We start from the raw sequence: 25062 nt of genomic DNA, 5'->3' as shown, positions 1-25062 counted from the left end.
AAGGGCCTTTTTTGTTTAAAGCTTTCTCTTCCTTTCTCGCTTTTCTACCGCCATGGCAGCAAGTCTCCAGAGTGCAATAGGCACAAGGTTTTATCTGGCTTAATTCGTTTTTTCCTTTCTTTCCGGTCTTTTCTCCACTCCCCCGCTCTCCCAGTAGATTTGATCACGTTAGGTTGTTTGGTTGTGCCTCGTAGGTTGGCTTTATGAATGAGCCCACTCAAGGTCATGTGGTCATTTGTGTCTGTCGATGCTTTGCACATGCAGCTCAAATATTTTCTTTATCTCTCAAAATAAAAAAAGAAACTTGTTGGCCGGCTTGCATACCGCCCCCCCTCCCCTTCCCTCAACCCCCTTTCAAATCCCCATGGAGGCAGGAGAGAATGACAAAGTAGCAAAGTGAGCCGGAGAGATTGTAAGAGAAAGACAAAAGAGAGAACCTTAAGTCCCCTGATGTGTTCCGAGTGGACGCTGGCAAAAATAATCCCTCTTTACCTTCACACCACAATCACAGTATTGACCTTAACCCCGTGTTCATCAGTAGACAGACTTTCATCTTCAGGGGGACAGGTGTGGTGTGAGACTGTACGAGTGCTCCTCCTTTGTCTCAGATCAAGGATTAGAAAGGCGTAAAGATGGTACGCCTAATTGGAAGTGCGCATTTGTGTTTTTGTGAGGTGAGCGTTATCTAAAAGGACGACAGCATTTAAAAGAAAATCGTTTTTGCAATTGAAACTCTCAAGTGCAGATGCTGCAGTAACATTGGTCCTGACATGTGAATGAGAAGATAGAAAATGTATTTGATTCATTTTCTTCAATCTATTCATGTCTAATGTGGTCACCACAGCTCCGAAAAAAGATTTCTGTTGACCACACCTTACTTTAACCCTCTTATCATTTATTAGCTATGTATACCTATTAAATGGTTTATATTTCTTCCACAGTTATCAATCATATATTCTCCCCAACAGTAACTGGTGTATAATTGGTTCGGTCTACTTACTAAACTTCCTCCAGGGCTTTCAGCTGCATCCTCTTATAAAGTATGATGATGACATTGCATTAAATGACAGCTGTAGAGTTATGCCGTCTCTCTGTTTTCTGATCCAGGTGCTTTGTTTGAGGAGTTATAGTTTCACAAATTGCAAAGTGTTACAAAGCTGTTATTAGTCGTTTGCTTTTTATGTTTCAGAAAAAGTCAAGTTTGTATGATTTTATGTTTTTTTTTTAGGCTAGTAGAGCAAAAAGCTACGTGAAGGATTGCACAACATTTCATCCTAAGGCAGAGATCTTTGTTTTCCTCCGGCCTATGATGTCAGATAGAAGTTGGAACAGTATCAACTAACCTGATTGGCCAGTGGGCTCATACGAGAACTCTGGGATATGAGGTATTGAGGAGCAACACTGCCAATCAGAGGGAAGAGGATGGGTGGGGAGAGGAAGGGAATAGTGGGAAAACGTATTGGCATCATTGCTAAGAAAAGGAATGAATGTAATGGTGTGTGTTCATGGGGTGGGAGGTACAGTGTTAACATTTGGATTTGGGCCAGGAGGACTGCTTTAAAATCCAACCTGCTCTTTTCCTGTTTTAGCAGAGAGAACGGCTGATTCTCCCCCCTGCCTTTTCCTGAGATGTTTTCTTCCTCTAGGCCTAGAGAGGGAACAGGGTCAAGAGGGCAACAACACTAGTAGCAACAATATATATATAATAAAGTTGATATGTTACTTACTTTTTTAAATGAGTAGGAGTAGGTCAACTGAGATAAAGATTGATTTTTTCTTTTTTTGCCGGTCTGCAGCAAAGTAGTGGCCAGCCCTATAAACTCATTGTCACTGAGTCTGTGAGTGAGTGATGAAGTTGCACCATTTGTATGTCGATTATGAGCTTCCGTATACTACGTCTACCTCTGCATCAATCTCATGATCCAATTCCTCAATACAGATTTTGTTGTCACTGCACAGTGCTGCAAGGGTTTGTTACTGACAGATGTAGACCTCTTGTCCAGACTGTTGTGACCACTGGTGGTCTCCAGCTGCCACTCTCTACACAGATAAAGTGTCTGTAAGGGGACAGCTAGCCCAGGAATAAATGGGTTTTGACTTTATGCTCGACAGAACGACCTTAAGATGTAACTGTAAACTAGTTTAATCTGAAGCCTATAGTAAATTATTATAACATAACTATTGTTCAGAATTAGACACAAAATGTTGCATATATAACACATATGGATAGTTTGACATTTTCTGAATTACACTTATATTGTATTTTATATATATATATCTAAAATCTTAATGGAGCCATAGTCGGGGAGTGATTAACTTGAAATTCAGAAGTAAAAGAATATGCTTTCGGCATCTTAAAGATTAGTGATTCAAATATGAACCTTGTTTGTTCAAAACACATAATTACAATGTGTGTGTGCAAGAATATTAAATAAGAAAGACAGAGATTAAAGAAGCAGTTTTGCGGTTGAATAAGGACACGGTTACAAGATGTCCTTCAATCTGCAAAGTGTTTATCTCACTGTGGTTAAAGCTTGACTCTTACTCTGCAAGGCTGCATTCCTCTGACTGTGATGTAGGCAGGACCAACAGGGCAGTGGACACCACTAAGTGAGCCTCGGCAGGCACAGCTTGGCCTTGGGCCCTAATACTGCTGCAGCTGCAGGCAGATCAGTGCAGAGCAGCAAAGTTTTGAGCTGTAATGGCGCTCCAATGTCTGTCTGGAGACTGATTTAAAATGGATGACCAAGCACAACCCCTGTAACCTCTGGACAAGCTGCCCCAGAGCCCGTCAGCTTCCTCCCCTCAGACTGCTGGAAGAGTTCAGAGGTGACACTCCCACATGTGCGCACACATGCATTGCTTAAAGAGTGTTAAAAGGTGATGTGTTTACATTATGCAGACTCTGTTAAAGCTTACAAGCTGCATTCTACTGTGGGGGATATAGTGTATTTAAGTCTACTCACCACCTATCCATCTCATTCTTTCACCTGTGCACCTGAATCTGGTTTGTTTCTTGCTACAGAAGAGACACATCAGAGGCTTTATTGTCGGGTTATTGAAGTATGAAATTGTATATTTATTCGGCTTTCTTTTGCCTCTGCATGAATTGGTGGAGCATGCAGGAGGGCAGAAAGAGAGAGTGAAGCTCTTGGACAAAAATGAAAGCTACATACAAATAAGAGGAATGGCAGGAACGTTAGGGGAACAAGCCTCTGCAGCCATCTGGCTTCGTGCCAACATTTGGTTACTGTGGCAACCAGTAAAAAGTCATTATCTTTAATTTACACTGTGGCAGGTTCAGGTGTTTTCAATTGTATCATGAGCTTCTTTCTCTCTGCAGTGACTCACCCATCTTTGGCAGCGGTAGTCCACTTCATTCTGGGGCTCTCCATTCTTTTTCCCTGTGTCATCCTTTCCTTTAGTGCGCTGTGTACCTTCCTTTGAGCTGCCTCACTGGCTGATTTAGGGTCTGTGTGTATCTCAAGCAGTTGTCTCACTCTGTAAAGTTATCCTGTTCTTAGGTCATACAGTATGATGCTACTGTGCTGTTTTAGATGGTGAGGATTATTGATGTATGGCACTATAAAACAGAGCAAACAGTGACAAGAGAACCATTTGAAGCGGGAAATGAGAGGAGCATACCAATTGAATGGCAGCAGAGACGCCTGCGGAGTGGAGGGCAAAGTGGCTTATTTCTTTCAGGCTGAGGCCTGTTTGTACGTCGATAGGCGGTTTATTGGAGTTACAGTAAGAAGTGCAGTTGTATGAGCATCGTAAAGTAGACCTGTTCTGTGTACCATTAACCAACCGCAAGTGCTAAGCACTTACCAGAAGCTGCTTGTGGTACATCCTCCTCTCAAAGAAACAGAGATCATGATTCATCGAGAGCTAAGTCTCTATCGGCGATCTCTGCGTAGAGCTGAGCTAGATCACTCGTTACTCGCTCTCTCTCCTCGTCTCTCTCTCCATCTTCTCCTCTCGATATCTAGCTCCCTCTCTCTCAGCTCCTCTCTCTCTCTCTCTCTCTATCTCTCTCTCTCTCCCCCCCCCCCCCCCCCTTCCAAGCTCTCTTTGCAAAAACTCTCTCTTTGCGTATACTATTTTTTTGCCTCATTTACGATATCAGCAGTCCTCTCCCGCTCGCGATCCATCCACATCTAACAACCTTTCAGTCTTTTGTTTGGCTCATTTCAACTCTCTTTTATCGTACGGGACACCCAAGTTCTTGAAAGGTTGCGTTTAAAGATAGGAAAAACATGTATTTCTCTTTGTGCCTCTGAAAATGAAAAACACAATTTGCTTCAGTGTCTACAAACAATACAAGCCTTAAAAAAAAACAATTGTAATTTAAAAAAAATCCATTTCAATATAGCAAGCCTTCACTAGCTCGGTCGATCAGTCTCTGGGTCCCAAAAGTGTCCAATTCAAGAAGAAGTAACAACGCAAACAAAGCCAGTATTGAGATGTTTCGGCTTACAACATTGTTTGAATTTGGGTCGTGCTTTAACTATTGGAGAGTCAGAAGCAGTTGGCAGTGCCGAGTTCAGGCGTAGCTTTTATTACTGGTGTCTGCTCTATTAGCCATCCACAGGGCAGGGACGGATTGTTGGAATTGACTAAAGATGCAAGTGGAAGTGTCACCTATTAACTAGTGTGTCTGCGTGTGCTGCTGGCAGGGTGCGATGATGCTATTAGGATACTGCTGCCCAGTCCAGAACATTAGCACCTTGGGCACACGCATGAGAACATTACAAGAACACAGTAAATACAACGTGGAATTCACAGCCTCGCAGTGATTTAGCTGCTGGACTCATCGTTCTCACAGCTAATGCTCTTCTGAGTTTACTCTCTTCAGCTTTCTGTAAAAACTAGTTTATATCATATTTTCATATCCTTCTCTGCACATCATTTCTGACATTTGCAGATTTAATTGGTCTCCAGATTTAGGCTGCAGCCACACAAGGACGATAACGGTCGTATCTGCTACAGTTCTCTATCAGATAGACGGTTCGGCCACATGAGGCCGACATGGAAATGCAGAAAACGATAACGGGTCCCAAGGTGGGTAGATCTGCGGACGAAACGCTCTGGGGGGCCAAACAGCTCCGTGATTACGCCCTATAACGATAATTTCCTGCTAACGATGACGCAATAGCCCCAGTGTTTCGAGCCAGGTCCCGGTATCTCGCAGGACAGTGCACCCAGCAGGAGCTTCCAGCTAGATTTGATCGATATGGACATAAACGTGAGTGAAGTCTAATCGGACAGGAGAGGAGACACGCAGCTCTGCATGATAACCTACAGCTACGCCCGCTGTGATGGAGTGATGACAAAACACACACTTCAAGTTAGATCATCACCCTTAGCTATTTTAATTACCTCTCAAACTACCTAAACTAGTTATAAATATGTTTATTTTTACTGTCGGGTCACTCATTACTGGATCAGCCAGCTGCATGAGACCACGGATACTGACGGGCTGTCGGGAGAGGGGGAGGAAAAGAGAGGCTCCGTCCTCTGTGTATTATTCTTATATTATTATATAGAGTCGTTATTCATTTGTTTTAAAGCTCAATAAATAACAAAGACCACCTTTGACCGGCACTTTTCTAATTTTGTCCGAAAGATTTAAACTTTAACGGACATGTTGACCGGCGAAACCCCACCTCTGCTGCTAAATCCAGCGCGGAGAATAAACAGAAGGGCAACCATGGCAACCATGCATGCGCGAGAAGTCTTCTTCGCTGCTTTTGGTGTATTTTGTGGCAGAAGTACAACGCCACATTGCAGGCCCGGCATATGTACTACAGCGTCTCCAGCGGTTCGAGCTGTCTCGTGTGGACGGACACGTTTCTAGTGCCTATTGCGTGTGGACGGAATACTTTTTTGATAACGATTTCGGTGCGTTTCAGTTATCGTCCTTGTGTGGCTGCAGCCTTGGATATTCAAGTGTAGAAGAGGCAAAATCATTCATTACTTTTTTCTATTTTAACAAAGAACAGGCAAGTCAAAAGGCATGAGTGTGTGAGAGAGGAAAATGTGCCGTATCTATGTTGAAGCATATGGTGTTGGTGTGGGTGTTTTTGTGTGTGATGACCATCTGTCACCTAGTAACAGTTTGGGTGATCTCTGGTAGATCTCCCTGTTGGGATCATAGCACCTGATTATATACAAAGCCTCGGGGTTACAAGCCCAGGTGGATAGACTTAGACAACGTGACCCTTTTTATTCTGAAAGGGGAATTATTGTGTTGCTTTAACTTTAGAGTTATACATATTCAAATGTAAAAGTCTTTTGGAGTCCTTTTTATAGTTTGATAATGGCTCTCTAATTGATATAAAACAATGTGCACCTGGGTTAGGGTTTTGGCTTACACACACAGTTTTTGTCTTGTCACAGCAGCAGCCATTTTGCACCAGTCACTCTCCCCTATGCTTCCACTACCTGTCTAAAGCAGGAAGCTGCATGAGAAAGACACAGGTGGACACTTTCCGTCATAGTAATTAGGGCTGTGCAATTAATCGTATTTTAATCGCAATTACGATTTTGGCCTGCCACAATTACGAAAACAACATAATCGAATAAAACAATTATTTTGCTTTGCTAGGTTGTGACTGCACTGCAACATATTTGATCTAATTCATTTTAGTCTAATTTATTTGTATTTTTCATATTTACATATGTTTAGTAGCTTGTTGAAGTGCGCTCCAAAATATTTATTGATCTTGTTTATTGGTATTTATTATTTTGATATTATTTATTTAAATGTTAATACAAATGTATCATTTTTTTTATTGGTTTTTCAGTTGAATTATACGTTCAGGGTAATCAACAGTTAAAAAGACACTGTTCAAATTATTATTTGTATTTGTTTTAAAGTTCAATAAATGGATGTTTTCAAAGTCAATGAATAATCGTATTTAATAATCGTGATATCAATTATTGACCAAAATAATCGTGATTATGATTTTTGCCATAATCGCACAGCCCTAATAGTAATGCAAAACAATGGAAGCTGTTTGGCTGCAATCAAGTAATTGTTGCAGTCAAGACTGTGCCGTGAGTTTAGTCTGGCCATCAACCCTCACAGCAGTAGATAAAGTGATACAAATGAAACTCTGGTGGCAGCAGCATTGCTCTGCAAGTGTGCACAGCTTTCCCGTCTCAGTCACCATCTGGAAAACACACCCAGCTCATCTATTAGACACCCACTCTAGCAAGGGATGAGCGCTCCACTGAAAATGGCTTAATAATGACAATTCAATTGAAGGTAATGCCAGTTGATCTGTCACTCGCAAATCATTGTATTTTATGTGAATAGCTTTCTCTAGAGTGAAATTGTGGTGTTGAATAATTGTGCGAGTCACTGAGACGCGTTATTGAAAATGTAAGATATGTGGAATTGTGTTTTTATCAAGACATTCTCTGACTACATGAAGCCTTTCCACCGAAAGGTCAGCGTGCAGATTTATCTACGGTAGTTAGTCCGGAAATAAAGATGCTTCACTTTCTGTTCAGTAATTCACGGTCTCTTCATTAGTATAAGAGCTCAACTTATTTTTTTAAAGTTCATGAGCTCTTTTTATTGAGGAAATCTATTATCCTGTCTATATCTAAGTCTGATTTGATTTGTTAAAGGTCCCATGTCATGGCCATTTCTACTGATCCTATTTCCATTGTTGAGGTCTACTAGAATAGATTTATACTGTGCAATTTTCCAAACTCACATTGGTTTCTCATACAGCATCTCTGTATAGTATGAGTATTCACTCTCTGTCCTAAACGGCGTGTTGGAGCTCCTGCCCCCCCCCTCCCTGTGAGCCCAGTGTGCTCTGATTGCTCGGGACGTTGCGAGGCTGCTGCGAGGAGCGGACAGGTTTCCGGGTCGGCGATACAGCGAGAACAAACGAAACTCATCCTGAGCACACACAAACACTCACAGCCGAAGTAAAAACAATAAGTGTGGCTTGATATTGAGTAAGAAAAAGGTTTATAACGCTGTGAGAATGGGTCTGCGGAGAGCATTTCTCTGCGATCCCAACTCTTCTATTACCAGCGTTCAGGGAGCTCTATGCAAGTCAATGGGGACTCTCTGTTAGTTAGCCAAGGGATCCTGGTGTGTGAGGTGCTCCGCGGATTGGTCCATTTGGGCCAATCCGGTCATTTGTTGTTGATTTGGGTATTCACACGTCACAAAACCCAGGAAGAAAACAATGGAAAAAGAGAAATCTCCAACGAGGCGTTCTGGGGCAGCATAGACAGGTCTTTTCTGTGTTAGAGTTTTACTCGCTACAGGGTGTACTTTGAGGGTTTTTGACTCTGCAGACCGTTTACATGCATAAAAACCTTCATAACACACAAGGGGACGGGTAATAACCGGAAAAGCATGACATGGGACCTTTAACAGGGAGGATGTGCTGAAAGCAATGTTCTTGCACTACCGAGACATTAACCTTTATATTAATACCGACAAATGTAACATTTTTGTTTGTTTCGACAGCCAGCATAGGAATGCAAATATTCCTCAAATGACATTCAGCTCTCGGTATTGAAAGATGAGGGACAACCCATTTCTGAAATGAAACAAACACACACCATTGCTGTCAAACCAATTACAATAGCAGTTTGATTTAAGGTGAATTATTGGCACAGAAGATTAAACCGCTGGGTTTAAAAACACGCTGCCAAATCTCCCTCCTTAAAAAAAACTAATGTTGTCATATTTAACCACAAAACTTGTATATGTGTCTGTGTGTAGAGTATGCAAGCACCCCCCCTCTCCTGTTGAGTGTCTGACACATTTGTGTATGGTCTATATCTGTCTGCGTTGTGGCTGTTTGTTTGTACTGTTGCATCGAGTTTTGCTGGGAGGACAGGACAGCTGTATTGGATGTCGGGATGTGTGTACACAGTTCTGCTGATGCTGACAAGCCTTCTAGCTAGGGGAGCAGGGATCAGATGTATGCTAATATCGCCAGCAGACAGTCTGCTCGTCTGACAGGGGCTGGGCCGCGAGGTTAGTAACTACTGCAGGAGAACACAGAGCTTAGAGACACGGAGCACAGCAGACACAGGCTAAGACGTAGGAAGACAGGAAATATAGTGAGAATTAGACGAGGGCCAGGGGGCATTGAAAGAAATGAGGAGTGAGGCAGTTCATGCCTGGCAGAGGGAATAATGTGGGAGGGAGAGCAGAGGCCCACAGATGAGCTTTTGTGCCAAAGGGAAACACAGGCTTGTCTGTCTTTCTGACCGTGCATGTAAAGCAACACTTGTTGTTGTTGTTTATTTTGTTTAGCCTGTTGAACAGTGCATTTCTGGACAAAATCATTCCAAGTGCATGTTAAAATTGTACAACAGCAGTATTTGGTCCCCCAAAACCAAGTTACTATTGTACATTTTGCAGCCAAATAATAATGATTTCTGTTACACAATGTTACAAATAAAGTGATAGAAAATGATTTTGTTTAAAAAGGTACCAAACTTGTGACTGTGTGGTTGTATGAGTGGATTTCTGTGGTGGTAGTTCAAATGTATAGCTGTCATTGTCCATGTTTCCAGCACATTATATTTAGCCGTGCTATCAGTGAGGCCTTCTGGTGCCGTTGAAGAGGTTAAACCACAGTGACACACTCGTTCTCTGCCCTTACCGCTCTCTCCTTCCACTCTAAATAGACTGTCCATTCTTTCGAGATCATGTCTTTATCTGACTTGAGCCTTTCTCTTTCCTCTGTCTCAGTTTCTTAAACTGTTCAGTTACAGTCTTGAATTTCAGATGAGGCAGTGAATGATCTTCTCGACCCTCTTCCTTTTGTCTTATTCCCCCGATACCCTTCATTGTTGACTGAGTGTTTGTTTACAGTCTTTGTCCCTCTTTTTTTCTTCGCTTATCCTGCATCCTTCCTCCCTCTGTCTGTCTGTCTGTCCACTCCCTTCTCAGGGGGTCTGTCAATAAGTGGCCGTCTATCTCTACAGTGCCAGGCGGAGTGAGGAAGTGGAAATGAACTCATAGCAGAGAGTCAGGCTTCATGGTAGTTTCACGTAAGATTATAAAAAACTGTAATACACCGAAAAACTAGTCCTTAGCAGACAGATGTACAGACTGTGAAATTGAGCAGTATTATATATGGAATGGCTAATGATTAACTTAATGCACAAATGTGTTTCTTCTATGCCTGTGTGCACATGTGTCAGGTGTGAAATAGAGCAGCCGTTCAGGGATGTGTAATCTGCAGCTTTTTCATGAGGTTATATCACCATGTCATCGGATCATGCTAATGCAGAGAGGCATTTTCCCTGCAAATAGAAAAGATGCAATTAGCCGTAGCTTATCCATGGTGTCCCTAATCCAAGTCACAACTGACCAGCTCTTCTGGATCAGAACCTGGATATGTGGCGGCTGTTTTGGTGCTGCATTAATATTTTCTATTCAGATATTTATTTTGTATGACATGACACAAAGCATCAGCGAATGTATTATCATGTCATGCTGTGCTCTTGTTGTTAGTGTAAGTGTTTTCTTCTTGTTGGTTGGACAAATACATGAATGTCGTGTGCACACATACAGTAGAAGGAAACAGTGAGGATATCTGTATTTCCTGTTTGGTGAATGATAGATGAGTGTTCCACATTTGTAGAAAAGAAAAATGACTTCTGATTTAGTGGGAACTCTAAATACTCCGCACCACAGAGCTCTTTATGTAAAGTGTGTTAAATGTGGTTGCAGGCAGATTCCTTTGAACAGTTGTTTATGCCTGTGTGTGCACCAGTAAATATGCTTTTTACATTTGTGTTATATTGTTTTGGTCTATCATCAGCATACATATCGCATTCATCATCCTAGTTTTATTCGGTACATTCATCTGTCTGTTTATACTCACACTGCAGGTAGAAGTAGAAGTAGTAGAACACCCCCCCCTCCCATCCCTCTAGCTAGCCACAGCTCAATCCCCTGCCCAGAACCCTTGTACTAATGGACAACAAGTCTCCAGAGAGGGGTAGAATAAAGGGGGAGGAAAAGTGTTGGATAGAGTGTTGGAGACAGGGATGAGTTAGATGAAAAATGTCTTGACAGATGGAGATGGGAAATCTATATGATGAGGGTAATGTTTGAGGGTGAGTGCACGAGAGACGGCAAAATAATAATAATAGGAAAGGGAAGAGCGGAAGTACGAGTGGTTGCATCATGCAGAAGGAAAGCAAAAGGGAGGAGCAACATGTTTTGGACTGGAGCGAAGGGAGGGATAGCCAGCCTGGTGAATTGGAGAGAACGGGAGTGAGAGAGTTGTTCCCTGCTGCCTCTCGGTCATCATCATCACCATCACACTGCTTCATGACTATTTCATGACCTCTGCTTCTGTCAACTCCCAGCCTTCCTGAGTGTAGAATATTGCACAACCAGAGGGCATGCTGGGAAACCATGCAACCTGGCTTCCACAATTATACTCAGTTTTGTTTTGTTTTTTTATTTGAACTTTACTCCACTTAAGAAATATGTGACAGTGTTGCTATTGTGTTAGGGATCTTCATCACTGAATATCTTTAAGCACCCAAACATGTATTGGATTTATATCAGTCAGACATACAATTAGAAAAATAAACCCCTGCAACATTCATCATTTCCTTCTACTTTTCATGACTTGGATCTTCACATACTACATTCAGTCATTGTGAACTCTTCCCTTAATTAAGCTAAGTGATAAGGATATTTCTATAACAAAACAGGCCTGACTGAAACTGAGTCCGTGGCTGCTGACTCTTCTTCTTTGCTCTGTAATCAAATGAATGCAGCCACCCTGTGAAGGCTGTGATTTCTCTCCTGATGGGCTCTTCCCCGCTGCCCTTTGTAGCACGTGTTATGATGAACTTCACGCCCTGCCACCCTAGGATTAGCTTCAGGCTGCACTCCAATGCCCTACAGATGCATACTATCTTCCTTGGCTTCTCTTGTTCTTGAGATAGTCAGTGACCTAGAAAGGGCAGGTTCAGTCTAGGCAAGATTTGCTGGCTTAAGTGTGTTTTGACTGTTTTCAAGATTAGTTTAAAGAAGAAAGGAAGGAGAAAAAGCAACAAGGACATGGAGATATGGTATTTAGGTATGTCTTGCTTGTAATGCTGTTTGTGATTAGGCAGGGGGCGAGTGATGTGACGGGTCAGACCCTGACCCTTAACTCATCCTGGCCTCACCACGCCCTGCCCCTCTTCCCTGAGGGGATTCCAATGTGCAGCTCACATGACCCAGGCCACTGACCTCTCTCCCATTCCTCTCATAACCATTCTTCTCTATAGCCCCATCCTCTCAATGTGCACTAGCTTCCCTCTCTGTCCCCCCGCCTCTTCCCACTGCCTTAGACTCCTTCCTGCATTTCTTCCACCTCCTACTCTTTCTCCTTTTCTGCTTACCCTCATGTTTCAGGGTCAGAGGCAGATGCAATGCAGGCCCTAACCTATCTCTGCCTCAGCCCTACACAGCCCTGGGCCTCGAGACACTGGTATGTGGCCAGACATGCGCATGACACACCAGGCCTCGGGGTGAACCGAGAGACTGCCTGAGTGCTCGACAACTGGACTGTTGCACCAAGGCTAGCTCAGGCAGTGGTGTCTTTATAGGTCTGCGGAAAGAGGAAATGTATTCCCTAAATGAGATCTATTGTGTATGAAAGTCAGCACTTAGACTGTTCAATTTGACAGGCTGCTGAAACAACGAGAATTGTGCCGTTGTAATGTCATATATATTCCATGTTTCTGTCAGTTTGACTTGGGCACGGCAGTCAGTCTCATGAGGCATATTATTTTCTTCCATTATCCGATGCTATGTTTTAAATCAATGCATCATCACATCACTTAAAACAGAACCCAGAGTTGTCTGTTTCTCACACCGACATGTCCCTCTGACACAAGTGGGGGGAAAGGGTTATCATTATTTCACTTATTCTCTATTTCTCTTTTCTTTGCCATTCCTTTTTTGGTTATTGTATATATGCCACAGCTCTGTCACACACCATATGCATAACCTGCACCATTCCACAGTGAGTATGTTAGTTAACTGTCACAAAATGTGTATGAACTTGTAGATTCACATACACGGCACACACTAGGAACACTCGTAGGAACATTCTTAGAAAAAAGATAGGTGGGGTCAATGCAGCAGATGTTAGCTGTGAGAGCATTGAGGCTGGCTAGCCTCCAGGTCTATAGGGACTTTAGGAGTGCTTGATTTTCTTTTAATCCAGACACTCTCGCAGCTGGTCACAAACATGACCTATTTCACACATGACACACTAGGGTGTTACATAGGATAATGTCCATGTGTGAATGCACGTGCATGTGTGCACCTTTATGTGTGAGCCCATATAGGTCATTTGTGCTAATACGAGTTTGCACCATGGCTTCTTGCATATCTGTGTTTAACACCCTGTGTCAGCTCAGTAGACCGCTACCTAGAGCATGTCACTACAGTTCAGTCTGCGCAGGGAAGCAGTTCCAAGCAAACTTTGCAGTAGCAGAGCTCATAAACATAAATCACATTTCTTTTTGTTTACCTCATAAAAGAAATGTATACAAGTTTATGATGAGACTGATATGTACTTGAGGTGATTATTGAGGGACTATTCGGAAAGTACCCCTTATAGCATATAGCTAACTACTGATAACATGATCTGCATTGTAATACTCCTGCCGACATGTCTGTTCAGTTCAGTGCATTTGTGTTTGAGTAGTGTTCAAAAGAAACAATATAAATGACACTCGCTTTACAAGATTGGAATATCACTGCAGTAAGTTACAGAATTTAGGGAGGAAAAACTGGCCCTAGTAGACGTCAGATAAATCTATTTTATGGATCTCATTACATTTGTATGATCTATGATTATGATTCACATATACAAATCATTATGAAAAGGCTGCATACAGTTTAGCCAAAAACCTTAACCAGATGCAGCATGTGATGTTTCTTGTGACTCATTGTAGTTTTATGGTGTCTGCTCTTCAATGTTAACATTACTAGTTTAGGACATATGTGTGCTCTGTCCTAAACGGCTCACTTCAGTTCTATAGATGCCACACCTGCAGTTCTTTTCATCTGGTCAAAGCTGTAGATACTGCACCATTTTCCAACTAGATGTGTTCCTGATGTCAGACTTGTGGGTGCACACACTAGAAGCAGTACATATACTGAAAAGAGAGTCTTGAAAAAGAAGACAATGAAATAGCTATGATTCCTAGGTCATATATCTTTCCAAAATGTATCAAGCCTTGCTGAGAACAAGAAGCACCACATTTTAATACAGAGCAGGGTCTTTCTCTGGTTGCCTTGATCCATTTTCCATGTGTGTTTCCTCTATAAATATCACAATACATTCTTTTTGATATGGATTCCCCTTTTTCTGCTGGCACTTGGTAAAACACCTGGTGCAGCAGTGGGGAGGTCTTGCCTCTGTAATGTTAATTCACAGCCTGATTGTAATTTTCTTTAGTGAGACTCAGGGTTTCAAGGCTTTGCCATAACTGCCAAGCTTTGAACTTCGCTTAGTGGTACTTAGCTTTCAAGAAAAACTCAATGTACAGTGTATGCAGTAGTAGATAGACAGCAGGTGTGAGGTTGCTTTTTATCTACACTGAGTTCCACTATAGTAAGTTCTTACTCCTACCGTTTCCCTTTCTTTGTCTCCCCCTCTAGTCTCACAGTGTTGAGCTTTGAAGTTCCTCTCTGCGCATCCACAGCTCTCTGTTGTCTGATATACTCAATTCAGCTGCAATGAAGGCTTTGTCTGGTTTTGTGTTCTCTGTCAAAAGAGCTATTCATGATTAATAGTGGTTTTAATGTCTGTTTTGCTACATTAACTCCTCACTTATGACAGGGGGTGGGCTCATATTGCAAGTCTGTGTTCTAACTGTCTCTGAGAATTTTTGTTCCTTACAAATTGCGCTGTCAAAGAAGGCCATTCCTTAAAGAACATCCCTCATCACGTCTCTTTAGTTTGAGTTTGGATCTACTGATGGATTAAATAACACTGAGATTGCCAAGTCAACTAAGCCGCTATCTATGTTTATATGTACTATTTCTTGACAGCATGGGAGCAGTCGGTTGCATTAACTGTAGGTAAACATGTTGAGACATTAATGATGGCACATCAGCCAACTCTGATCTGTTTGCAGAGTGTTTGAGAAACGCAGGAAAACATGTTTTTGATGGAGATGAGTCAGCCAACAGGCAGTGCAGCTTTTTAAAATGCAGATGGCTTTCCCTAGTTGGCCAATTAGTAACTTTAGCTCTGGAACACTTATCTGCTTTCATCTTTTTGTGTGTGTCTTTCATTTGGGGTGCAGGGAGCTTAGTGTGCCTGTTTTCACAAATGTGTGGTGGTGCGTGTGTGTGTGCATGGGTTTGTATGCACATTCATGAGTCTGTTGTCTGCGATAGTGAAACCCCACATAACTCTCTTTCTACTGCTGCTGGCTGTGAGAAAACTAACCACACTGTTAGATCCTGGATAATAAGCCAAAACACATACTGAGTCGCAACGAATATAGGAATGAAATGTGAAAGGCACCACTATTAGCAGTGCAATCCTGGCAGTATACAAATTAAATGAGTTAAATGGTGAGGAATTGCCTTTTACTGAGCTACAGCTGAGTTAAATAATGTGCAGTATTCCAGCAGCTTTGCCACTGACCTCAATCTTTTCAGGAAACATTCAGTGGAGAAATAGGATCACAGATTAAACATTATTAACAGCACATAGGCACACATTAGGAATTTTGATGGGAGACACAATAGCTTTCGAATAATAAAGCCTGTCATTGGAATGTTTTATTTATTTATTTCACTTGATTAATGATATCTCCCCCTTTCTCTTTCTCTCTCTATCATGCAGGACCAGACCACATCCCAGTGAGCTCCTGTTGCATGGGAAACCTCCTTCCCTGGCTGCCGTCTCTTCTCCCCAGAGCTAGCAACAGCATGGCAGGATGAGCCTCTGCCAGCTATAATGATGGCCAAAAAGCAAGATGTCCGGGCACCCACATACAACCTGGTCGTGCTTGGGCTGTCCGGCACAGAGAAGGAGAAAGGCCAATGCGGTGTGGGCAAGTCTTGCCTATGTAACCGTTTTGTCCGGCCAAGTGCAGATGACTTCCACCTAGACCACACCTCTGTTCTTAGCACCAGTGACTTTGGAGGCCGTGTTGTGAACAATGACCACTTCCTGTTCTGGGGAGAGGCTGGGCGGATGCTGGAGGAGGGGCCTGAATGCCGAATGAATGTGGTGGAGCAGACGGAGTTCATTGATGATCAGACGTTCCAGCCCCACCGAAGCACGGCGCTCCAACCGTACATCAAGAGGGCAGCGTCCACCAAGCTGGCTTCAGCTGAGAAGCTGATGTACTTTTGCACAGATCAGCTGGGGCTAGAGCAAGACTTTGAGCAGAAACAGATGCCTGAAGGCAAAATTATGGTGGATGGCTTCTTACTCTGTGTGGATGTAAGCAGGGGTATGAACCGTAGCTTTGAGGACCAGATGAAGTTTGTCACCAACCTGTACAACCAGCTAGCCAAAACGAAGAAACCTGTGGTACTGGTTCTCACCAAATGCGATGAAGGAGTTGAGCGCTATATTAAAGACTCACACACCTTTGCCTTGGCAAAGAAAAACCTACAGGTGGTAGAAACATCAGCACGCTCTAATGTCAATGTTGAATTGGCCTTTCTAACACTGGTTCAGCTCATCGACAAGAGTAGGGGAAAGCCCAAAATTATCCCTTACTTTGAGGCACTAAAACAGCAGAGTCAACAGATTGCCTCTGCCAAAGACCGCTATGAGTGGCTGGTCACCCGTATTGTGAAGAACCACAATGAGACGTGGCTAGCAGTCAGTCGCCGCATGCAGTCTTCTCCCGAGTACAAGGACTATGTTTTCCTTGAGGGGACAGCTAAAGCCAAGAAGCTCTTCCAGCAGCATGTGCATAGACTTAAACAAGACCATATAGAGAAACGTAGAAAGGCCTATCTAAGTACTCTGCCACAGGCTCTCTCTGTACTGCTACCAGAGTTGGATGAGATAGACCACTTGAGCTGGTCTGGAGTTCAGAAAGTCCTGGAGACAAAGAGAGATTTCACCCAATGGTTTATAGTGCTCGACGACACCCCTTGGGAGACCACACCACACATTGATCAAATGGACGATGACCGGATCCCGCAGGACCTCCTGGAGACCCCCATAGCTGAAGCCATCTATGAAACCCACTTGGAGCATCTCAGAAATGAGCGCAAACGGGCAGAGATGAGATGGGAGTTCAAGGAGAAGCTAAGTGTCTCTCCTTTTATCACACCAGGGAAACCTTGGGAGGAGGCCCGAAGCTTCATCATGAATGAAGACTTTTATCAGTGGCTTGATGAGGCTGAATATCTGGATATCTACAACAAACACCAGAAGGAAATCATTGACAGAGCCAAAGAGGACTTTCAGGAACTGCTCCTTGAATACTCTGAGCTCTTTTATGAGCTGGAAGTGGACGCAAAGCCAAGTAAAGAGAAAATGGGAGCCATTCAGGAGGTGTTGGGTGAGGAGCAAAGGTTTAAAGCCCTGCAGAAGCTACAGGCAGAAAGGGATGCTCTGGTATTGAAACATATCCACTTTGTCTACCACCCCACAAAGGACACCTGTCCCAACAGCCCCCACTGTGTGGACAGTAAGATAGAGCAGATACTGGCCTCCAGATTCCCTACTCGCTACCCATCATCAGATAGTACAAGACTGGATTTGGGGAGGGCTGAGCGGATAAATCTTGTCATCCTAGGGAAAGATGGGCTAGCCAGAGAGATGGCAAATGAGATAAGAGCCATGTGCACCAGTGAAGACCGCTACGTGCTAGATGGCAAGATTTATGAGTTAGCCCTCCGTCCCATAGAGGGCAACGTACGTCTGCCAGTCAATTCATTCCACACGCCAACCTTTACACCGCATGGCTGCCTGTGTTTGTACAACTCAAAGGAATCCCTCTCTTATGTTGTTGAGAGTTTAGAGAGGCTTAGGGAGTCAACTATAAGCAGAAGGGAAAGGGAAAAAAGCTTAGCCCAACTCCCACTGTCCCTCCTTCTGGTCACCAAGCGGGGGGTTGGGTCAATTGGGGATATTGGGGGGGAGACAGCTCAGACTCTTATCCAACAAGGGCAGCAGGTGGCTGGAAAGCTGCAGTGTTCCTACCTAGACCCTGCCTCTCCAGGCATGACCTACGGTCGCAATGTCAACGAGAGGCAGATCAACCAGATGCTGAAGGGCCTCTTAGAATCAAGGAGAAGCATAGGGAGCATCTCCCCTCCCTCACCGCCTTCATCCTCTGCCTTCAGAGACTCTCAGTCCCAGCCAATGCTGGAGGCGGACCTGAGAATAGTCATGTGCTTGATGTGTGGAGACACTTACGACATAGACCAGCTCCTTGCTCCATTCCTTTTACCCCAGCATTGTCGTCCTGCCGCCAGCCTAAGCAGTGGCACATCTGTTTTGCTGGAACTCAGTATAGGAGGTCAGAGGCTGAACATTGAGCTGTCACTGCTCTCTTTTCATTCCTCTTTCTCACTCCGCAAAACCAAGCTAGTTCACGGCTACATTGCAGTTTACTCAGCTCGCCGCAAGGCCTCTATGGAGACATTATGTGCTTTCCTGTGTGAGGTCCAAGACATCATCCCAGTCCAGTTGCTAGCAGTAGGGGAGAGCCAAATGGAGCTGTCAGACTCTGAGTCAGCTAAGGAGCAGGTCAGTCAGGGAGAGGAACTGGCCCATGAAATAGAGGCCAGGTTTAACACAGTAATATGTGGACACGGTGGGGTAGTAGGGGGGCTTCATAAGATAGACCTTTTCCAAACCTTCCTAAAAGAGGCAATAGAGAAGCGCACTATTATTGAGGCCACACACATGTATGATAATGTGGCTGAGGCATGTACCAATGAGAGCATCAGCCCTCGTTGTGGCTCTCCCAGTCCAGTTAACATTCTTATGGACTCAGAGGACGATATCGACCCATCACCCCTGAGGGAGGAAGGCAGTCTCAGTTCCCACCTTGGAAACTTCAAGCTACCTGATCTGGACTCGAGTGACACCTTCTCTGTCCTTTCTGAGCTAAGCACATTTGAGAACAGGCTGAACAACAAGGTTCCTCCACAAGTGAAGCCGAAGCCTGTACGTAAGGTTAACCTCGGCCCTTACATGGACCAGCAGGGTGGCACCAACCGCCGCTCCTTGCCACAAGCTGTCACCTGGGCTCCAGGTAGCGATGGTGGCTATGACCCCTCAGACTATGCAGAGCCCATGGATGCTGTGAGCAAACCTCGGCCCTCAGAAGAAGAGACAATTTACTCTGTCCCTCATGACAGCACACAGGGCAAGATTATCACCATCCGCAATTCCAACAAAGGCCACTCCAACGGCAGTGCTGGGGGGAATGGGTCCGACAGCGAGGCCGATAGCAGCTCACTTGAGCGCAGGAGAAAGTTGTCCGCCATCGGTGTAAAGCCTAAGCTTTACAGAGACAGATCCAAACGGCTTGGCAAGTTCAGCAGCTTTAGGACAAGCTTCTCCATAGGCAGTGATGATGAGATGGGGGGTCCACCCAAGGCTTGCCAAGATGAAGTAGGAGCCCAAAAGGACAACTCGATTGAGGAGATTGAGGACCCCAAAAGGAGAAATATTCTTAAGAGCCTGCGCAGAAATACAAAGGTTAGTGTGCTTCCATCTGTTTTGTAAGCTATGAATGATGTAAAGTATGAGTCTCACCTCTGACTTAAACAAGTTTAAATCTCAAATGTAGAACCTTTTAATAGCACAGGAAAAATGTCACTTTTGTAACTAGCGAACATTTTGTTGTAATTAATGCCACACACACACACATGCGCACACACACATACAAATATTTGTTTATAGAAAGAATGGATAAAATGCCCATAATCCTCAGTACAATAAGCGCTCTGAGATTCAATACCTGTTTTCTTTAGTGGGTAACGGCTTATCGCTAAAGTCGAGGAATAACTACTGAGTTCAGTATAATCTCTTTACTCTCTGCAGCTAAGCTCAGTGAAAACATGCCATACCTTAGGAGTGCCTCTGAAGGCATGTTATATTGCAAGATATATTTGATCCTGGCTGCTCTGTGAAATTCTCTAAACTAGCCACATAATCAGAGGAAAAAGAGGAAAATTCCAGTCACGATACAATAAGGAAAATCTTAATGAATAGGGACAGAGCCACATTATGCACTGTGCTATTGTATCAGTTTGTGCTAATGTGTAAATCCCCATGGTTCAATCAAGTTTCCCATTATAGAGCTGGCATAATTTTGACATTTAAAAAAAAAACTTTAAAAAAACATCAACATCCATCTTACAATTATCCCTGTAGCAGTTCATGAAGATAAATTAAAACTCATGTTATAGCTCAGCAAATGAGTTGTAAACAGCCCTGCTGTTTAGGAAACAATGCGATCATGCAAATGATCTGAGAGAATCTGAGCAAAGGACCCCTTCCCTCCTTAAATCTAATCTAATAAAAACCAGCCCTGAAAGTAGAACAACTTTGCATTGTTTACAAATGATTTGTCAAAGGGGCAGTGTATTTGCCGTTAGTGATCTGTTGTTTGCCATCAGCGCCATCTAGTTAACGCAGTGCTTTTTTTTTACTGTTCACAGTTGTGGGACTGCATGAAAGTACATGTCAAGTCTGATCACTCAAAATTGTCAGCTTGGCTTTCTTTGATTCCTTTTATTTCGCTCATATTCACAGGGATTGTGTGTTCTTGCAGATTCATACTTTCTGCTTCTCACATTCCTGTCAAACTCTTAGTCTCTCGCCACATTATGTTTACCCCATATCTCTCTAGCCTCAGCCTCGGTCTACCTCTCTGCTGGCTGTTTCTGTGCTTGTCTCTCACACGTGTTGTGACCATAGTTTTGACCTTACTCTGTTAGGCTTATCAGCCTGGTATGTTGTTCATTCACACACATGGTGTGGCACAGAAGTGTCAGCTGAATAGGAGTTACAGCTGTATATGTTGTGTGTCTGTGATAATTACCATGGCTGTCAGTATGGTGGAAAAGGAGGGGGATGATTAATGTTTTCACACACTGTGATGTCCAAATACCTGCGTGAAGCCTGTCTACTCGCATAGCTACCCTAAACCAAGTTATTTCCTTTAGCCATTACTGATATTGTGTACTCAATGTACCTTCTCTAGAACAAACTACTACAAACCACTTCAAGCCCCATGTTATACAAGCTCTGACTTTTACCCGACCCTGTGCTCTGACCCTGTCCTTTGAGGGGGGGCAAGTGGGATCAATAAAATCTCATGTGACACATCATTAGCCTTGTTTGAAAACAAACTCCCAAGAAAGAAGCCAATTTAATTTGGATTACCATTACCTTAAGTTGTGCTTCTGATTTGTGCCCTACAGCAGATCTGGGATCTTGATAGCTGCATTGAAGGCCGTTATGGCTTGAATATAGTTGTAACAATGTGATCAAGTTCCATCACCTGTTTTCTAAGCAGCTGTCTCAAAGATAAGAGTCCATTTTCAAACCGCTCAGCCTGAAATCCCCCCAGGTTAACTGGCATGGTATTGACTTATTTGGCCATTTCAGGGAGATGTGTTTTAACAGTGACTCTGGGTTGGTATGGAACCAGTTCCTTAGAGTATTGTCAGGGTTAACAATAAGTCAAATGTTCAGTTGCTTTTTTCAGGGTGAAAGTTTAGGTTTATGCAGTGTAAACACTTTCTTGGTCAGAGCCTTAGGGTGCTGTGTACCACTCTGAGTCATGACAGGCAGGAACAAATAATTGAAACTAGACTCTGAGCCTGTTTCAAAACCCCCTTTACCTTAAGGAATAACCAACTGTGTTTCTGTCCCGCCTGCCCTCCCTCAGCGAGAGGCCGGAAACATTTCCTCTTTTCTCCTGCAGCTTTTTTTAAACCTCCTCAGCCAGCAAGAGAAATGCTTCAAATTCCTCAGTCACCTAGTTCCAGTCTAGTGTCCTCCTCATACAAGAAACTAGAGGGAGGGAGACAATCAAAGGAGAAAACACAACTATGGAGCAAAAATGAAATTTAGCCGGAGAGAAATGAGTTATGATAGAACCAAAATTATTTTTGTATTGCGGCTTAGTGTTTCAGCATCCTACTGCGCACTGTGTATGTATACGCTCACCACAATGTCTGTATGTTATTATTAAGGATGTGTTTTGTTTGTCTTTTGTGGTAGAGATCTGTTTTGTCTTCTCAGCGCTGGCATCATATCCTGTCTCAGTCAGCAACTAAAAGGAGTGGCCAGAAGGCAGAACTACAGGGGGATAAGACATTAAGAGAGAAAGAGAGGGGGGGGGGGGTACAATGCTGCTAAAAAAAAACTGATATAGGGCACAGATACCACACAGTCAGGATGATGGGACACAAATAAATGATGAGCTGCTACATTGGCAGTGAGTTATGACAGTACAACTCTATCACCACAGAGGCTGTTGTCTTGTAGCTTCACTATTATTACTACCCCTTTTAATGCAATAAAAACCCCACATGGGTGTGTTGGGCATATGTGAATAAATACTTCAACTGTAAATATGTAGATGTTCAGCTAATTGTCACAAGTATAAGGATGTCTTTAGGTTGAGAAGGGAGCATTAAAGAAGTATCAGTCAGTGCAGCAGGGGAGTTCGTTGGAAGTGATAAGTAAAGGAATTCCTGTTAGGCATCAGTTCATAATACTTAGATAACTGGGCAACAATTGCTAATTTACTTGGAATGTCTTTTTTTCAATGTAACTTTTCCAGTATGCCAGTTCGTGTCATTTGGGTTATCTTTCACATTTTGTTTCCCTGACACCTAAGCACCCAAATGACTGCGAAAGTAGCAACAGTTCCCTTTTCCTACAGTTTATCATAGAAAACCCCCTTAGATAAAAGAGCCTGGGTGATACTAGATCTTTAAGGTCAACAAGTATATACTCACTAAATATATCTTGAAGTTAGACAATAGAATTTATTATAACGGCTGATTTTTACCATAACAGTGTTAACAGGGATTTTTGGATGTTAAACAAAACTATATATTAAAATGAACTATAATTCAAGACAAAACGTACATACGAATGCCGCCAATAGAAGGTCTATTTAATTTCCCGTTCAATATCTTGTAGGTATTTCCTGGCATACTCACTGATGATGATGAATCAGAATTAGAATCTGTTTTATTACCAAGTAGATTTACACATACGAGGAATTTGCTTTGGTATATATGGTACATTCAAAGACTCAGAAAGAAGAATAAGTAGAAAATATAATAAAATAGGACAAATACTATATTCAAAGTGAGCTGTGCTGAACTAAAAAGAGGTAGTTTGGATTGTGTATTTGGAATAGCCACAGATTGGCCGATAATATTGGTCTGCTTTAAGGTGGAAGTCTTCCAAAAGCAAGCTGAAATATTACGTAGATTAACAACTGAATGCATTTACTAAATATTCAAACAAAAGGTGGAGTTGAAATAGTCCAGGTGGACCAGTGATAGTCTCAGTCTTAATTAGTTTCCCCGCTTGTTTTCTTGAGCACCGTTGGGAGTGAATGTGTAGTTATGTTCTATCGAACATTTTGGATGGAGTGCAGTGAGGCCAGTATCTGGAGCAGAGGGCACGCCGGGCTTCTTCTCTCTAATGAGCCCTCATCTGCTTCTTTCCTGTGTCTGTCTATCAGGCCTGCACTGCTCCCACAGTCTGTGTGCCCAGCCAACCATGCATCCTGCCTCGCCACCCAGCCTGCCAGGGCAGAGCCTCAGGGGGCTGACAGACTTACTAGAGATCCAGGCCTCAGGGGCCTTCAAAACATTCCCCCTGAACATCATTAAATCGCAGTACAATTACTGCTGATGCTTCAGCCATACCAAGGCAGGCAGGGAATGTTGCAGGAGTGCAATACAGGTCTCCTAACAGGAGAATAACAGGAGAAATTAATTTAGCAATGAATAACAGAGTTTGATTATCCTAGAGCTGCAATGCAGTATAGAGAGAAAGAGAAACACAGAATGCCTAAAGAAGGAGGGTAAATATGAGGAGACCAGAGGGATGAAGCAACTGATACATATCTCATGTATGCACAAAGCAGGATTCAAGTCAGGAATGTTTGATTGCTTATCAGTTTGAAAAGAATGAGCGGGATGGGTGTGTGTGCATGTGTGTTTTCATCTTTTATGCTCAAGTAGATACTAACAAAAAACAGTCACATTTCAAGTACAAGGCCTCTAGGCTCAGCTTAATCTTAGACATGAATGCCTATGTCAGCAGTGTCAATGTCAAATGGACTCAAATGATGTTAAATCTACAACTTGAGACCACCAACCAATTGTATTTGTTCTCTTGTTCTTTTTCCTCTAGAAACCACGAGCTAAACCCAGGCATTCCATCTCAAAACCCGAGAGCAACTACTTTGGTTTGCCTCTGGTCACCGTCCTGAGTCCTGAGAGGCCAATTCCTGTCTTCATTGAGAAGTGCATCCGTTTTATTGAAACAACAGGTAAGAATCTGTTTTACTTTACCTTATAAAGAGATGCTTAATGTCATCCAATCGAATGCCGAACAAGCCTTTGTTTTTATTCTTTTAAGTGTTACCTATTGAAATGATTATCATTTTGCTTCTATGCTTTACATGTCCTTTGAGCTTTTTTGTCATTTTCTTATTTCTGTTTCCTTATCTGTTCCTCCCTGGTGAGAATACTGTGGTCTACGTTGCTAAGAGTGTGATTCTGTGGTACTCCTTAAATCACAGGCAGCCTTTGTATCCATGTGCATTTTGTATAGATGGTAGTGCTTTGCTGAGCTGTAGGCTTTATAGGTAAGCACCTCCGGAGAAGTGAAGCATTTTGTGCTGTAAACGTGCTTTTTTTTAATAGCCTAAATAGTTGTCTCTTAAAAGTAAAGCAAAATAAGGTATGACGAAATCCTTGGATTAAGCCTGTTTCTTGTTTGTAAATGTATATTACACAGAAATTGTTTCTGTGGCAACTCCCAAACTGGTTTGAGTAAAAGC

At 43.0% G+C, this 25062-nt stretch overlaps 1 protein-coding gene across 1 annotated transcript in view; it reads left to right on the top strand.

Moving 5' to 3' along the window:
- Nucleotides 1-25062, top strand: part of arhgap35a (Rho GTPase activating protein 35a) — a 59841-nt gene that overhangs the window by 21438 nt on the left and 13341 nt on the right. The window contains 2 exon segments of the mRNA XM_034115305.1: nucleotides 15879-19715; nucleotides 24411-24549. Coding sequence (XP_033971196.1) covers nucleotides 15993-19715; nucleotides 24411-24549 — 3862 coding nt within the window. The 5' untranslated portion in view covers nucleotides 15879-15992.

Source organism: Trematomus bernacchii, unplaced genomic scaffold (assembly GCF_902827165.1).
Source record: "Trematomus bernacchii unplaced genomic scaffold, fTreBer1.1, whole genome shotgun sequence".
NCBI classification, from domain to species: Eukaryota; Metazoa; Chordata; class Actinopteri; order Perciformes; family Nototheniidae; genus Trematomus; species Trematomus bernacchii.
This window is presented reverse-complemented; position numbering and strand designations above follow the sequence as displayed.